Raw genomic sequence first — 17,308 nt, 5'->3', positions numbered from 1 at the left:
TGGTTGGAAAGTTTGTAAGGAGGTCATTCTGAGAAAAGGGAATTGTATGGAAGGTCGCCTTCCCTGTTTATCAGAATTCCGAATTAGAGGAGACTTAGGGGAGTGTCGAAGGTGGTGCCCCTAATTATTCCTTGACCTTTCTAAACAAGTCTGTGCATGTGCAGACCCCCAGGTGCTTACTGGAATCCTTATGCCTAATCTTTGGGTGCCCGTCTTGAGGACAATGCAAAAAAATGTGTCCTCCAAAATTAACTCACCCTACTGATTGTATCTAAAGATAAAAACTGCAATAAAAGCCTAATGAGGCAGGCAATCAGGGATGTCTGGTTGCTATAGCCAGGCAGTCCCTTAGCCTCTCTTTCACAGCAAACATTGTGTCAGAGTAATCCATTCATCCATCACTCAGGGCAGGGGTCCTCCAACTTTTTAAACAGGGGGCCAGTTCACTGTCCCTCAGACCGTTGGAGGGCCAGACTATAGTTTTAAAAAAAAAAACTATGAACAAATTCCTATGCACACTGCACATATCTTATTTTGAAGTAAAAAAACAAAACGGGAACAAATACAATATTTGTATTTGCATGTGGCCCGCGGGCCGTAGTTTGAGGACCCCTGGCTCAGGGTCTGCTGGTCAGCCCTGGGAAGGGGATGTTGTTAATGAAGGAGAAAAATAAAAAGAATGGTCCCAGAGGAAGGAGGAAAAAATGTCAATGTCACTAAACCAAGAGAATGGAGAGTTTCAAGGAAGCAGCAGTTAACAGTGAAAATTCTTATATAGTGGTGAAATAAGATGGAGCTTGAAAAGTGTCCTGGGAATCTCACATCGCAGAGACCATTGGTAACTACAGAGATCGCAGTCTCAGTGGAGCAGCTCGGACATGAACCAGATTCTAGTGGGTTAAAGAGTCAGTAGAACCACAAGAAATGGAATACTTTTTCTAGAAGCTTGGGGTAAAGGAAAATAACAGCTAATTGGCTAGATCTTTATAGCTTTCTTTAACAACAACATTCGATGAAATTCTACTAACAAAATAATGTATCAAGAAACGGGGCATGCTTCCCCAGAGATCTCACTACCAGCCTGGCTGTTAAGCAGTTGAGGAGATGGAGTCAGGTGGGTTTGGAACATGATTCATGTATTTGGAGCCTTGGCTTAGAGTGCTCATGCAGGCAGTATAGTTGTTTCTATGGTATAATGAGATGTGGGTGCAGTGTGCGGACAACTCCCTTATCTTTTGGTTGTTGTGGTGGTAAGGAGGTATAGGCAGTACAACCATTTTAAACAGTAGAAAGATGAAAATTATTACCTACAAGGGAGTAAAATAGCCCATAGATAAACACACAGAAATAAAGAGGGATTCTCCGCAAAAAAAACACAGTCATCCTATTGTTTACTCACAGGGGGTCCTGGGGGTCCCGGTTTTCCTGGAGGACCTGTTTTTCCTCGTCTTCCCTTAAAAAATCAAAGAGAAACAGACAATAAATGATGATTCCATTTTCTTCTAAGATGAGACAATATTAAATGGCAATGTTAAAGACAGTAAAAATTAACTAAAAGTTTAAAAAAAATTCCAAATCCACATGAACTTTCAATGAAATCTCAAAGTTATGGGCCAGATATTAACAATCAAGATGAGAAAAACAGTGCCTGCAATGAATAAATCTTAATTGTTATTAGCAGTTCCTGATACTCTAATAAAGTAGCATAAAGTATCTGAAAGATGGTCGAAGATTGGCATTTTATCTGATGATTCCGTGGTTTCAGATGCAATAGTATATGCATTTGTCATCTTAAATTGTTGTTTCTGAAAGAGTGGTCTGAATTCTAATTTAATAGGAGTTGCCTGAGGGTGGGATTGGATGTTAAAAATGAATATTATGGGCTCCGTCCTAGACTTACTGGTTTCGAATTTCTGGAGAAGGAAGCTGTGAATCTGCATTTAAAAAATCACTTTAGGTAATTATTATGCTCACTAAAGTTTGAAATGCACTTCCCTAAGTCATATCATAATTATATATGCTGTATAAAGTACATTAACTAACTCTTTTCTTCCCTTCAGATGGTTAAGCTGTTTTATAAGTGAACTGAAACATATACTTGCTTATTAATTTTCATTATTGTAATTGAATGTTAACTCTCCCAAGTCCACAACCGGCTAAAGTCCAATTGCAAGAGTTAGAAAAATAAAATCGTGTTAACATTTAAAATTGTAACTGTTTACCAAATATCCTTTAAAGAGGAAAAATTTTCCCTTTCTAATAGAAGGAAGTAAGCTTAGGTATTGAAAACCTACATTTTGAACAAGAAACATCTCTGAGCATGTTTTCTAAATATGGCCATGCTATTTCATTGTTACTAATATCTTTTTAATTGCCATATTGGTAGTATATTAATACATATTAAGGCTTGTTTCTACTGAAAAATAAAAGTATTGGGTTGATCTTTTAAGGACTTTTAGGGAGAATTATAAGCATAAAAACAGAAAGGCCCATTTCATTACTAATTTTCTTGCTCTAAGTTAGGCAAAGTTTGATCACTCCGGCTTGGAGTGGGGTAGTAGGTCCAGTGCCACCTGGACCAGTGAAGTCAGCTTTGGGAGGTAAGTAACCACATACTGCACTGTGATTCTGTGGGAAATACTTCCATTGTGGGTGAAGGCAAGTTAAGTTCATACCACCAGGACTTATAAAAACAGCAGCTGTTCCATAAATAATCCTAGCTAACATCTTCAGAACAAATTTTAAAACATTTTATCAAAAATAAAAATACAGTTAGTGGTGTTTTCATCTACCCTCTGTTTTAGAGATCTGTGAACACTGGAGTTCCTTTGGGAGATTGTAAGATTGGAATAAATATATAATTTAATATTCTGCATCCATAAAAAATGTTATACACATGTACATCATTTTTCTAGTCTTATAGTTTAACATTCTGAAAATCAATATATTGGGTCTTTCAGTAAATGTCAGTCAATTAGCCCCTGAGAATTAATCAGTGATAAAAAAGTTTACTTAGAAAGTGGAAGCACAGTAATCTAATTCACAAGGGACAAAGGAACAAAATCAATGGCGTTCAAGTAGTTGTTCGTTTTTTTTAGGTTGAGGTAAGTTTAAATGCAGGATCAACGTTGGTGTGCATTCTCCTTTCTTTAAAGGAGACAGATTTATTGAGTTGGGCAGGAAGTGGGGAAAATGAGGCTGACTATTGATCAACTTTTATTGCAGAGTTAATGTTTAAGACAAACCAAGTGTCAGATATTGTGATATAGCATTGGCATGTCTTAAGATGAGGAGAGAAAAACATTCAAGATTCAGTATGGTTGGGCAAACGTCCAAATATCTTGACTATCACTGCTGATTTACACAATCTTTTAAGTCAGTCTTGCATTGTCGGCGTGCACCGATGTGTATGTCTAGAGTGCAGGGGAATGCTGATTGGGTTTATGCATCCTTGCTAAGAGTGTTCATGCAGATGATATTTTTGAGGCTGTTAAATTATTGGAACATATTGTGGGCAGGTAACTTCAGCCAGCACATGGTTTCAATTTAAATGTGGTTTCTAGTCTTGAATTTCTAGTAATACCTAAAGCAGATTTGAAGAATTTTTTTATTTTTATTTTTTTAAAATTTTTAAATATTTTTATTGATTTTTTACAGAGAGGAAGGGAGAGGGATAGAGAGTTAGAAACACCGATGAGAGAGAAACATCAATCAGCTGCCTCCTGCACACTCCCCACTGGGGATGTGCCTGCAACCAAGGTACATGCCCTTGACCGGAATCAAACCCGGGACCCTTGAGTCCGCAGGCCGATGCTCTATCCACTGAGCCAAACCGGTTAGGGCTGAAGAATTTTTTTAAAGATGTGCTTTACAAAGCAACACAGTCACCATTTTCTTAGCCATCCCACCAAATATATTTTAGGAACAGGGTTTGCCTTCAGTCCTCGTCTCAGAACCTGTAGAAGGGGATCTGACAAGATGGGGCAGAAGGGTGAATGGATGAAAAACATGGGTGGAAACTCCACAATGTAAGGCAAATATTGGGGGCCACAATTTAATAGTTCAAGCTATCAATATAATAGTTCAAGTCCATTCTCAGACATCATCCTTCCCTCCAAGAAGCCCCAGGAAGGAACTCCTTTGCCTTCTTCCCCACAATCAAGGCCCCCAGCTGCACTGAACACGGTCTCATAGATTCCTATTCCTCCAAAAGATCTCTCTTTTCACTTAAAAGCATCAGGGAAAGGCAAGAACCTACTTAAGAGACAAAGTAGATTTTTGGTAAGGTAAATTTTATAATTTAAGCTGGGATAATTTGGGGTGTATTTTATTATTAACTAGAGTCCTGATGCATGAAATTCATGCACTTGGAGGGTCCCTCAGCCCGGCCTGTACCCTCTCGCTGTCTTGGAGCCCTCTGGGGATGTCTGTCTGATGGCTTAGGTCTGGGGAGTGGGCCTAAGCCAGCAGTCAGATGTCCTTAGCGCTGCCGCAGAGGTGGGAGAGGCTCCCCACCACTGCTGCTGCACTTGCCAGCCGTGAGCCGGCTCAGGGCTTCTGCCTGAGCGGTGGCCCGTGTGGGAGTGCACTGACCAGCAGGGGGCAGCTCCTGCATTGAGCGTCTGCCTCCTGGTGGTCAGTGCGCATCATAGCAACTGGTCGTTCCACCAATTGGTTGATTTGCTTATTAGCCTTTTATTATATAGGATAATTGTGCTAAGTCAACAGGCATAAACTGCAACTCTCACCCTAGGGCTAAAATGAGACTCCTCCATTTTTCTGAGGAGAGTGTAACCAGTGAATCTCTGTTCTTTTCCTCATAGGGAACAGAGGAATTAGATGAGGCTACCTGGTGCCAGGGGCTGAGGCTGGGGCTGCTGCTAATACTGATGAGAGGAATGGTTATTGCATGTTTGCTCCCCTTTCTGTCTCCTTTTACTTCATTCCCTTTATTACAGGGCTCACTCAGGACCCATTCATTGTAATGTGAGACAAAAAGTAGGGAGTTGGCTGTGGATGGGGATGAAAATCCTGGCAGATTACAGACAAATGCTGAGCAGCACGAGGCCTTCCTGGTTAGGATTTCTGTTCCCAGGTCACCATTTGTTCATAAGCAAATTGGAGTCTGGCTGAATCTCCAAATGGATGGAGGTCTACTGTTCCAGCATAATTACACTTGGGTTAATCCAACACTTTTCTAAAATCTGGAACATAAAGCACAAAATACAGATTTATTATATTAGGTTGCCCTAGAAACCTCCGTGCTCAACATGTCAGTTTCCTGCTTGGCAAAAATGGAAAGGTTATTAGATAGTAGTTTAGATATTTGTGGAATGATTTAAGCCCAGTGGTGCTAAAACCTGATTGTGAACTGGCCTGGTCAAGAGGGCTGGTTAAAACAGATTGCTGTCCCCACTTCCAGGGTTTCTGACTTAGTGGGTCTGGGGTGAGGCCTGAGAATTTGCATTTCTAACAATTTCCCAGGAAGGCAGATGCTACTGGCCTGGAGCCCACACTCTGAGAACCCCTGCTCTAAATCTCAAGCTCTCATTTCACATTTGAAGTCAGCCAATCTTATAGAGTCCCTAATACAGAGGTTTTCAACCTGTGGGTCGCGACCCCTTTGGGGGTCGAATGACCCTTTCACAGGGGTCGCCTAAGACCATCGGAAAACACATATATAATTACATATTGTTTTTGTGATTAATCACTATGCTTTAATTATGTTCAATTTGTAACAATGAAAATACATCCTGCATATCAGATATTTACATTATAATTCATAACAGCAAAATTACAGTTATGAAGTAGCAACGAAAATAATTTTATGGTTGGGGGTCACCACAACATGAGGAATTGTATGAAAGGGTCGCAGCATTAGGAAGGTTGAGAACCACTGCCCTAATATCTTGTAAATCTTGTAGCTCAGAACTCAAGAGCTCGAGTTCTGTGATAATGTGGACCCATTGTCAAGTTCAGGAGTACCAGGACTGAAATCGGCTTTTCTCTTTTTTAAAAAAAATATATTTTATTGATTTTTTACAGAGAGGAAGGGAGAGGGATAGAGAGCTAGAAACATCGATGAGAGAGAAACATTGATCAGCTGCCTCCTGAACACCCCCTACTGGGGATGTGCCCACAACCAAGGTACATGCCCTTGACCGGAATCAAACCTGGGACCCTTTAGTCCGCAGGCCAATGCTCTATCCACCAAGCTAAACGGATTAGGGCAATCCGGCTTTTCTCTTATGGAAACTTTTAGTGTCAAGATGTCTTTGCTGTGCCTGGCTGGTGTGGTTCAGTGGTTGAGCATCAGCCTATGAACCAGGAGGTCACAGTTCAGTTCCCGGTCAGGGCACATGCTCGGGTTGCAGGCTCAATCCTCAGTAGGACGTGCAAGAGACAGACGATCAATGATTCTCTTTCATCATTGATGTTTCTATCTCCCCCTCTCCCTTCCTCTCTGAAATCAATAAAAATATATTTTTTAAAAAAGATGTTATTGCTGTAAAACTGCAATACTTATACTTTGCAACAGGTTTGTTAAGATTAAAGAAAGAGATCATATATAAAATTCCTATCACACATCCACTAGGATGGCTACTTTTAAAAAACAGAAAATAAATATTGGTGAGGATGTGGAAAAATTAGAATGCTTTTGCACTGTTGGTGAGATTGTAAAATGGTGCAACTGTTCTGGAACATACTATACAGGTTCTTAAAAATTAAAAGCCGAACTACAATATGATCCAGAAATCCTACTTCTGGGTATATATCCAAAATAATTGAAAGGAGGGGCTTAAAGAGATATTTGCACACCCATGTTCATAACAGCTCTATTAAGAATATCCAAGAGGTGGAAGCAAGCCAAATGTGCATTAACAGGTAAATGTATAAACAAAATATGGTGTATATATATATATATATATATACATATATATATATGGTATATATATGGTGTATATATATATGATGTATATATATATATATACACACATATACACATATATACATATATACATATATACACACACACACACACACACACACACACACACACATACACACACACAACGGAATATTATTCAGCCTTAAAAAGTAGAGAAATACTGTTATGTGCTACAACATGGATGAATCTTGATAACATCATGCTAACTGCAATAAGCACAGTGAAATAAGTCACTAAAGGACAAATACTGTCCGATTCCACTTACATAAGGTACTTAGAGTAGCTAAATTTATAGAAACAGACAGTAGAATAGTGGTTACCAGGGATCGGGTGGGAGGAAGGGAATTTGCTATTTTAGTTTTACAAGCTGAAAAGGTCCTGGAGACCTGTTTTACAACAATGTGAATAGACTTCACACTATTGAACTAGACACTTGAAAATGGCTAAGGTGGTACATTTTATATGTGTTTTCACCACAATTTTGTTTCTAAAAGCACTCCTACTTCAATGTTCGATACATGGTGGTAATAATAAATGTTAGTCCCTTTCTTTCCTGCCTTTCTACCATCCTGAATCTAATTCTCCTTTTTTTAAAATTTAAAAAGATTTGAAAATATATCAAGCAAACCTTCTAAAATATGCACTGTGGATCAGTTTAAAAGTGTAACCAATTCTTAACTATGCACATGGAATTTTTTCATCTAAAATAACAATCAAGATGGCCGTTGAGAGTAGAAATAGAAAAAATAAATTGTGGGTTATTCATACAATGGAATACTATATAGCAATGAAAAATGAATGGAATGTAACTACCTGCAACAGTGTGGATGAATCTTTCAAAACATAATGATGATCCATTTAAATAAGGAATTTAAACAGGCAAAACTAACCTATTCTGTTATAACAGGTTACTGATGTAGGAGTGGGAGTGACTGAAAGAGCATGACCAGTGTTTGATATTCTGAATTGTGTGCTGGTTTACAGAGGTGTGCTGAATTTGTGAAAAATCATCAAGTTGTATCTTTATGGTATATATATTTTTCTGAATATATGTTATACTTGAATAAAATTTTTAAAAATAAAACCAGATTACTACAAGGAAATGATTTTATTTGAATTATCTAATGACTTTACCTATCTGCATTTACTATGTGCAAGGCCATGGAGTCTCCATTGTCAGGAAGATAAAAACAAATCAAGGCTTTTAAAATGAATAACATAGACAAATTTGCAGCAGTAAAAATAACCTGATGCTTCCAGGATGACTTGCAGGAGGAGAGCGCATGTATCTTAAATTAGCCACTTGATTTATAAACATTTGGCCCCCAGGAGCATTAAGAAGGGAAGAATGCAAATAATGGACGACTGGTACTCATCTGACAGATGGTTTTCGTTGATGAGGATGAGGATGATAAGGATACAGCAGTAATCGGACTTAAATAAAGGATGGTATGCAGACCCCAAACCCATGGAGGAGACGTGTGTAAGCAGTCTCTCTAAATTGCCTGGTCTTGCTAATACAGCTGGCTCCTCTTAAATATTTCTGTCCCCATGTGTGTATTTAGCACACTCTTAGGCATCAGCTCAGTCTGAACAAGGTATCAAGGAAATGTCAAGGAAGAGGAGACAGGGCCTTGATTGGCACCCACAACTGTGAATGAGGTGTTAATTACACAGGAAAACATTACACACTATCTGGGAAGTTTCATTTTCTTTTTTTACATTGTGAGCGGAAGTAAGATTGATGGCAGATGTTGTAAAAAGCTACCACATTTTGAAATCAGTGATATGTGAAAAAAAGGGGAATGATACTATTGCCGCATGAATATATCCTAAGTGCATTTTATTTCTTACCAGAGATTTAAAAATACACATATGACAGCCACAACACTAGTCACAAAGGTCTCATTATTTCAGGGATCAGACAAGTGGCTCTTGTAAGGACATGGGAAGAAGATGTAATTCAGCATGAGCAAACAGTTTGAAATAGGTTTAGAGCTCAGGAAAAATGAATCCACACTGTGATGCTATTCTCAATATTGCCTTCCTCATTCAGGTTGGAATGACAAAACTTCTAAATCATTCCACAATTTCTCTATCTCTGTGTCCCTTTCCTTTCTTTATCTTGGGTGGAATCTACCAGTAACTAACATTGGCTTTTCAAAACAAGTTAGACATTGTGACATAATTACCTAAGCCCCCTCAGTGACAATTGAACAAATGATAATCTGAATAAATGATAACACTACATCAAAACAAGTGGTCTGGTCTGTGGTCAGTAATGTCAAAAGTCACTGTTCAGGATTTCTATTAAGTTATCATGTTGATACCAACTTGGTCATGAAAATAAGTACAGCCAAGGTTTGACCTCTTAATGTCTTCTGACTGGATGAACCCAACAATCTACTTCCCTCTTCTGCCCTGAGCCGTCCATATTATGCTAGGAAAATACACGAAAAGTCCATGATTAATGATTATTAGAATGGTTACCATTGATCAAATGCTTGCCATGGTTCAGGCATGGTAAGTACCATTTACGTGATTTCATTTAATTCTTTCAAAATCACAGTGGTAGGTAGTTTTGTTCCCATTTTACAGAGCAAGTTTAAACATCTAGCTCCAAATCACTCTCCCTTACTTGGTGGGGCCAACATTTAAACCCAAGTGTATCTGATTCTAAAACCCATCATCCTCAGGATTAAGGTGTCATTGACGGGTATCTTGATCATTTACAGTTTAGGTTACTATGCTTCTGTAATTGTTGAAGTTCTCTTGTTTTCTCAAAATCAAGCCAGATTTTTAAATGTCCCACTTATTACTTTGCTCTTTGGAATCTGGGTCTTACTAGTTCTCACCTGCTCATCTGATTCCTGCTTGCCCTCGCCTCAGAGTCTACTCTGACTTCTGCAGGCCTGCCAACATGCCAACCACAACCTTCCATTTAGATTTGTCTGGACTCCTGGTTGCCTTGCCAAACCACCAACTCTCTCAGTCCTGATCTCTGGCTCTGTTTTCTGGGCCAGCCATTGTCAGTCTCTGCCAAAGCACTTGATTATGGGTGGGGCAGTGGTAGTGTGTGACTACACAACTTCCTGAACGTGCTGTGATATATTTTAACATCTTTGTGTCACATTAACAGGGTGGATGCTGGAAGTGCACTCTGAAGTGTCCTTTTCTGCATATTTGGAAGTTCCCAGCAGGCACGTCCAGACTGGCGGAGGGGAATCAGGCCTTATATACTGCCTTCCTCATCTGAGAATTATGCTACCGGGCTTCCACATCACCAAGCACCTTCACAATGCCTCATGAATGCAGAATTTTCTCTTCCATTTTTATTGAGGGAATTGTTGTATTTTTAATCTTAGAGTAGGCAAAATAACAGATAGAGGAACAAATAATGCATATAAACTGATAGTGTCTTATTTAATAGACATGTTAAAAGGAAAACAATGTGGTGAGGTTCCTCAACAAACTTCAGACAGGTCAGAGTCTGGGCCAGTGAAACAGGAGTAAACTCAGCCTCACTCAGCACGAAACAAAAAAATTACTAATGACATTTTGCATTTTGATTTGAGTTAGCAAAGTTATAAAGGGTATATTTTCAGCATTTTTTTTTGAGTTCCCTACTTTAAAAGATGAAATATATCCTCAAGGGGTACAATTTTGGAAGTTCATTTTCAATGTGAAGGCTCAATATGACTAGCACCAAATGAATTCACAGGAATACATTTTGCAGCTATTCAATAACTGCTTGGTAAATGAAGAGAATTCCAGAGGATCTGTAAGATGAAACTATAAAGGTCACTCAGTTTTGAAACAGAAGAATTTTCCATGCACAATTCTCAATTCATTAATTTGAATTAAAAAAATCTTTATTGTTGAAAGTATTACATATGTTCCCCCTTTCCCTGCCCCATTAACCCCTTCTAGCCTGCCCTTGCCCCCCACCCCAGGCCTTCACCACCCTATTGTCTGTGTCCATGGGGTATGCATATCTGCATACAAGTTCTTTGGTCAATCTCTTCCCACCCACCCACCCCTGCCTTCCCTCTGAGATTTAACAGTCTGTTCCATGCTTCTATGTCTCTGGATCTATTCTGTTCTAAGCAAAATATGCTATTCAGAGAAAGACAAGTATCATGTGGGACCTAATGAACAAAATAAATTGATGAACATTAATTTGAATTTAATGGATTAAACTGCATTTTGATTTTTGAATCAAACCCTATCAAAAAGGTGAATCTAATGAACAAAATAAACAATATAGAACAGACTAATCAATACAGGTAACAGACTGACAGCTGTCAGAGGGAAAGGGGTTTGGGGGGCTGGGTAAAAAAGGTGAAGGGATTAAGTAAAGAAAAAGAAAACTCATAGACAAAGACAACAGTATGGTGATTATCAGAGAAAGGGGAGGGGATATACTAGTAGAAGAGGGTAAAGGGAGTATAAATGGTGATGGAAGAAGACTTGACTTGGGGTTGTCAGCACACAATACAATATGCAAATGATGTATTATAGAATTGTACACCTGAAATCTATATAATTTTATAAACACTCTCACCCCAATAAAATCAATGAAAATATTTTAAAAAGATGAGTAAATTTATTCAGCAAAATTTGATGGGCTGTGTTTTACATAAGGGAAAATACATTAAAATGTTTAAGTCTGGATCTTGCCTTCAAGGTAGAAGAGGAGGGACAGTTAAGCACAACAGCTATTGAAGAGACCTGTTCATTTGGTTACAGCTAAGCTCAGGAGTTCTGGGGAGGGACGGTGAGTGTTAACTTCTTTCCCAAACTGATCATGTTCTACCTTTCCATAACTCTCTCCAACCTTCCCTTTGGGAGGGGAAGGGGGGGAGGGGACATCAGATGGGAGGGAAATGTTGGCCGTGGAAGCTGTGTGTACCCCTTCAGCAACAAGATGGGGGACTAAACCCTGAAAATTCCCTTCAAATAGGATGCTTCTGCACTGACATCGATGTATGCGTCCTCTTTGGTCCTTTTCCCCTCTAAGACTTATCACCAGCCTTTCAATCAAGTGTGTTCAGAAGGTATTTCCTGGCCTGCCACTCCTTGATCTGACTTGATTGATATAAGTACTGGGAAAATGTATTAATGACCTTCAAAAACTGAACACTTGGGGACATGCCATTATACAATTACTGGTTATATTTTTTCTTGATTTGAATATTTTTCATTTCCTTGAACTTAACATTCAATGTCACTTAAAACTGTCACTGAGTAAGGCAACCTGGAGACTTCATCCATCTGTCTCTCCCACAGTCTCCTTCTCCTTCAGCTCCAACCTTTTCCCAGCATAAGGTTAGGGTTTCCCAGTCGGTCTTTCCAGCCCCACCAGTGGGTCCCTTGATGAATTATGTTAATGTTTTCCTTTCACTTTTCCATCCCCTGTAGGAAACTATCTCACAGGTCAAAATCCTGGTTATATCTTGTTCTCTGCATCCTACTACATGTAGTACACACACACATACATACAGGCATACGAACACATAAATACACACAGAGAGCCTAAACAACTCATCTTTCTCAACTGCAAAATATTTCCATTACAACTTTTAAACTCTCCATTTGTTCACCTCCAGCTCTTCACTGTGTCTTTATAGGACATTTTTCCTACTCTCAGCTGGCACATGCCCAAATTCATTCATTAATTCATTCAGCAAACACTTACTGAGTCTCTAGTGTGGCCAGACCCTTTCCTATACCCTGGAAATACCTTGTCTTTGTACAGCTTATATTCCAATGGGCATAGTAATAGTAATAGATGATGCATAGTCCTTACTCTCTGCCAGACACCATCTAAGCAATTCACATCTATTCATTAAGTCTTCAAAATACCTCTGTGGTATCTCTGTTTTACAGAGGGGGAAACTGAGTGACAAAGCAACTTGTCTAAGGTCACATGACTGGTAAGTAGCAGAGTTGGGATTTGACTCCAACTTAGCTGTATTACCTCTGATCATTACCATTATGCTGTACTTATTGCATATCTGGTAACTATTGGATAGCAATAAGAATCATAAAAAATTAAGTAGAGGAAAGGGCATAGAGTTATATAGGGAGGTGTGCAGTTTGAGAAAGAAAAATCAGGGGCAGACATTTGAACCAAGTAAGTCTGTGGGTCATGCAAGGTCTGAGAAAGAGCACCCTTCAGAGGGGACATCAAAAACAAAGTACTGGGTATAGCTTGGTCAAGGAACAGCAAGACACATAGGTGGCTAAAGAGGAGCAAGCAGTGGGTAGGTGGGAGGCAGGCCAGATTATGCTGGGCCTTGTAGGTTATGGCGAGGGCTCTGAGTTTTATTATTTTCATTGTGATGAGAAGCAATTGGAAGTTTTGTCTTAAAAAGGTAGTATAATACAGGCTGATTTAAGTACCTGCCTATGTAGATAATAGGCAAGGAGGTAAAACTGCAAACTCATAATTTACAGTTATGAGTTTCAATAGGCTAATTTTAGGTTATTTGACTTAGATTGCTTATGGCAACATTTCCTTACATTTGTGCAGATAACAAGAAATTTATTATCTGTATAGCATTTTGTAATGGTTTATTTTATGTGTCAACTTGGCTGGGCCATAATGCCCAGATATTTGGTCAAACATTAATTCTGTCTGGCCTAACTCAAGTGAAAAACCTTGGAGGAATCAAGAGAGGATGTTTAAACCATTACGCAGAAATATGCAAATGAAGTTTATAATCTAGAATCAAAGCTACAAAGATCCTGAAAGTAATAGTGGTCAATGTTGGATCTTGGCTGAGAAACCAACAACTAGAAAAAAGTATAAATTTAAGTAGTTATGTCACACTTCCTCACATGTAATAAAGTATTTTTACCTGATGATTATTTAGAGAAAATCATGTCGTATAGACAAGATTCAAGTTCATTAAGAAGAGACCACATGTGGGTGAGGTCTATTTGATACTATCTCCTAAGGCAAATAGAAAAATCCAATCACTTGCATGTGTGGTTCTAAACATAAAATTGTTTGGTAATATTCACACCTTCATTTGTACGTATGGACTCCAATGGACAGAATATGAATTCAAATCCTTCAGAAACATCAATAACTAAAACTAGAAGAGCTAATGTTGGAAACAGTCAAAATTACATATTTGTTTGCTACCTTACGGAGAAAGCAACTACCAGCAAATAACACAAATGAATGGGAAAATAAGTAAATAGATAATCTTATGTCAACAATAAGCATTTGTGCTTTTATTAAGTGCTTAGATATGCTGAATACTGGGGATTAAAGAGATAATTAGACACAGATCCCATCCTTGAGGGATTTATAATCTAGTATTAGAATATTTCTCTTTTTTTCCCAGGGTAAATTAAATCTGGGTCTCCTGATCCAAAGTATCGGTTTCTTAGAGCTTTAAAATAGAGTATCCGTTTACAATAAGCTTAATATATGGTGACCTTAAAAAAGACTTCTGTCATATTTCATAACATTAAGGAATGGAAGGAGAAAGAATAAATCCTTATGGAACATTTGCAGTCCATAAAACGTTTCAAAAAGTACTTGTCAACCTGTTGTAGTTTACTCCCGATGTGCTGCTGAGTTTTACAAGCATCTCTACAATGACAAAGAGAAGAACCTCTCAAAACTGTTTGAGAATATCACCAGAAGTACAAATATCTTGGGAGGTAGGGAGCCTATTACACTAAAAGTTTATTCATCTAGCACTTTATTCAATGGAAAAGTTCACCAAATGACACTTCCAAGCTCCTATAGGATAGTACTGACTATTGACCCAGGAGACGGGGACATCAGTAAGGCTTTGTACTAATAACAAAAAGACACCCTGACCCTGGCTGCTAGCTCAATAGGTTAGAGCATCGTCCAATACTCCAAGGTTGCGGGTTCAATCCCTGATCAGGGCATATACCAGAAGCAACCAAAGAATGCATAAATAAGTGGAACAACAAATCAATGTTTCTCTCTCTCTCTCTCTCTCTCTCTCTCTCAGTCAATAAATAAATTATAAATTTTTAAAAATGTAAAGAAAAAACACCTTCCTCCTGGTGGCTTCAGCCCTACACTGGGGCACAGAGTTGGTGTGTGGGGCATGGGCTGGACTTCAGCCCCCAAACACCTGTTGACTGGTTGCACTTCTTCAGGGCAATTGTGCTAGGTGACGAATCCACAAAAGTCTCCGGAATTCTGAAAGAAACACTAAACCTTTCCCATGGCTTTAGTGCTAGCAAATTTAATTGTGCTCAAGTACTTGGAAATGAATATTGTGAGCATGATATCATAATTTAGCAGTTATTGAGCATCTGTATGTGACAGGACTGGTACTGGTTACTTTACATATATATTTTTCTAACCATCACTTTTGGACAGGCATCCTTAATATCATTTCTTTTGCATAACTGGAGAAACTGAGGTTCAGAAAGGCTGGGTCGCAGTCCCTGGGCTGCAGAACCAGGGCTCACCTAGGGGTCTACATGACTCCAGAACCCGTGACCTGTGAGGTGTACATTGCTGACATGATGCAGAGGTTAACATTTTATTAATAAAAAGTTCAAGGAACCAGATCTCTATACAAGGCATGAACCTATCAAATGATGAATGGCCATCCTTCCATTGGCAAGGTTTGTGGGTTGCGCTGGCTACCACCACCCAGGCCATTCTACAGCAGGAGGAATAGCATCTGTGTCACCAGCCAGCATTCATGTGCTAAGTTTCAGGTCAGGGGAGAGAAGGCAAGTTGAAAGGGTTAGTAGGGAAACGAATCAAGGCAGTTCCAGACAGACAAGGGGCTGGGCAGAGACAAACAGGCAGAAAAGCTTCTGTACCAGTCTCAGGGGTGGTCTCTGACGCCACCCACTTCCCTCTACAGTGGTTACAGCTATTTTGTATGTTCTATTGTATTTTTTAAAAAGTCTGATTGTGACCCATGCTAATAGATCATGACACATGGTTTGGAAAATATGGCTACTGCAGAACCAGAACTTGGCAATGGACGTGGGTTAGAATCTGACTACCAATTTCTTGTTCTGTGACCCTGAACAAGTCACTTTAAATTCTTTAAGCCTCAGTGTCCTTGTCTGAAAAGTGGAGGTGATACTCCTTAAGAGAGAGGGATGTTGTAAGTAACCAGGATAATATAGCATTGCCATAAATGATATTTTATTACTATAATATTGCATATATTAATGTTATTGCTCTAATAACTGATGAGATGGTCCAATTTTTCCAGTTTTGTGACCAAGTCAGCTCTAGCCATGACAAAATTAGGCATGTTCATCTCACCTAGAGAAAGCCAGTCAGCAGGAGCCTAAGCTCAGCCATAAAGGTAGTTATCTTCACAGACCCTTATCTGGATACCTTCAACTGTGTCTTGTTTGCCTGTCTGTACACCTAAATCCAACACTTAATTGCCTTTTTCTCTGCACTGTAGGCTGTTAAATTCTTTGTGTAAAATGCATCCTCAGATCTCAAAAAGGCCAGTCAGACGTCTTTTCAGACTTTAGCCATTAACTTCCATTTTTTCTTCTTCTTCCCAAGGAGAAAACTGGGAGAGGAAGGGGCTTTTTCCTCTGAGAATACTTTTTCAGACATTCCATGTACAAAATCACTTTTAGCCTCACAGGTTAAGTATCCTGACCTGCGTATAGATTCCAAAAGAACAAATCTAGGTAGCCAGAAATAAAGCAATCAGAAGTAAAACACGTTATCCTTAGCCTAAAACTGTAACAACAAATGGGTGCCTGCATTCTAAGTCCTGGGATTACATATTGCATAGCTGAGAACTCCTTTTAATAGTTAATTCTTTTAAAAAATTTATCTTTGCCCTGGCCAGTTTGGCTCAGTGGATGGAGCTTTGGCCTGCGGACCAAAGGGTCCCGGGTTCGATTCCTGTCAAGGGCATGTACCTTGGTTGCGGGCATATCCCCAGTGGGGGGTGTACAGGAGGCAGTTGATCTATGTTTCTCTCTCATCGGTGTTTCTAACTCTCTATCCCTCTCCCTTCCTTTCTGTAAAAAAATCAATAAAATATATTTAAAAAAATAAAATAAAAAATTTATCTTTATTGTTGAAAGTATTACAGATGTCCCCTCCCCCCCATTTACCTCCTCCCCCCAACTCCCACTCCCCCTACCCTCCCCCCACCCCAGGCCTTCACTGCACTATTATCATTGTCCATGGGTTATGCATATATACATACAGGTTCTTTGGTTGATCTCTTCCCCCTCCCCCTCCCTCTTCCATCTTCAATTCCTCAGTCAATTCCATGCTTTATGTCTCTGGATCTATTTTTTAAAAAATATATTTTATTGATTTTTTTACAGAGAGGAAGGGAGAGGGATAGAGAGTTA

At 39.1% G+C, this 17,308-nt stretch overlaps 1 protein-coding gene across 1 annotated transcript in view; it reads right to left on the bottom strand.

The window, feature by feature from the left end:
* COL19A1 (collagen type XIX alpha 1 chain) overlaps window positions 1-17,308 on the bottom strand; it is a 277,248-nt gene that overhangs the window by 99,750 nt on the left and 160,190 nt on the right. Inside the window, 1 exon segment of the mRNA XM_023754306.1 lies at window positions 1,400-1,453. Coding sequence (XP_023610074.1) covers window positions 1,400-1,453 — 54 coding nt within the window.

Source organism: Myotis lucifugus, unplaced genomic scaffold, assembly GCF_000147115.1.
Source record: "Myotis lucifugus unplaced genomic scaffold, Myoluc2.0 scaffold_59, whole genome shotgun sequence".
NCBI lineage: Eukaryota > Metazoa > Chordata > Mammalia > Chiroptera > Vespertilionidae > Myotis > Myotis lucifugus.
Note: the sequence above shows the minus strand (reverse complement) of the source record. Positions and strands in the feature narration are given on the sequence as shown.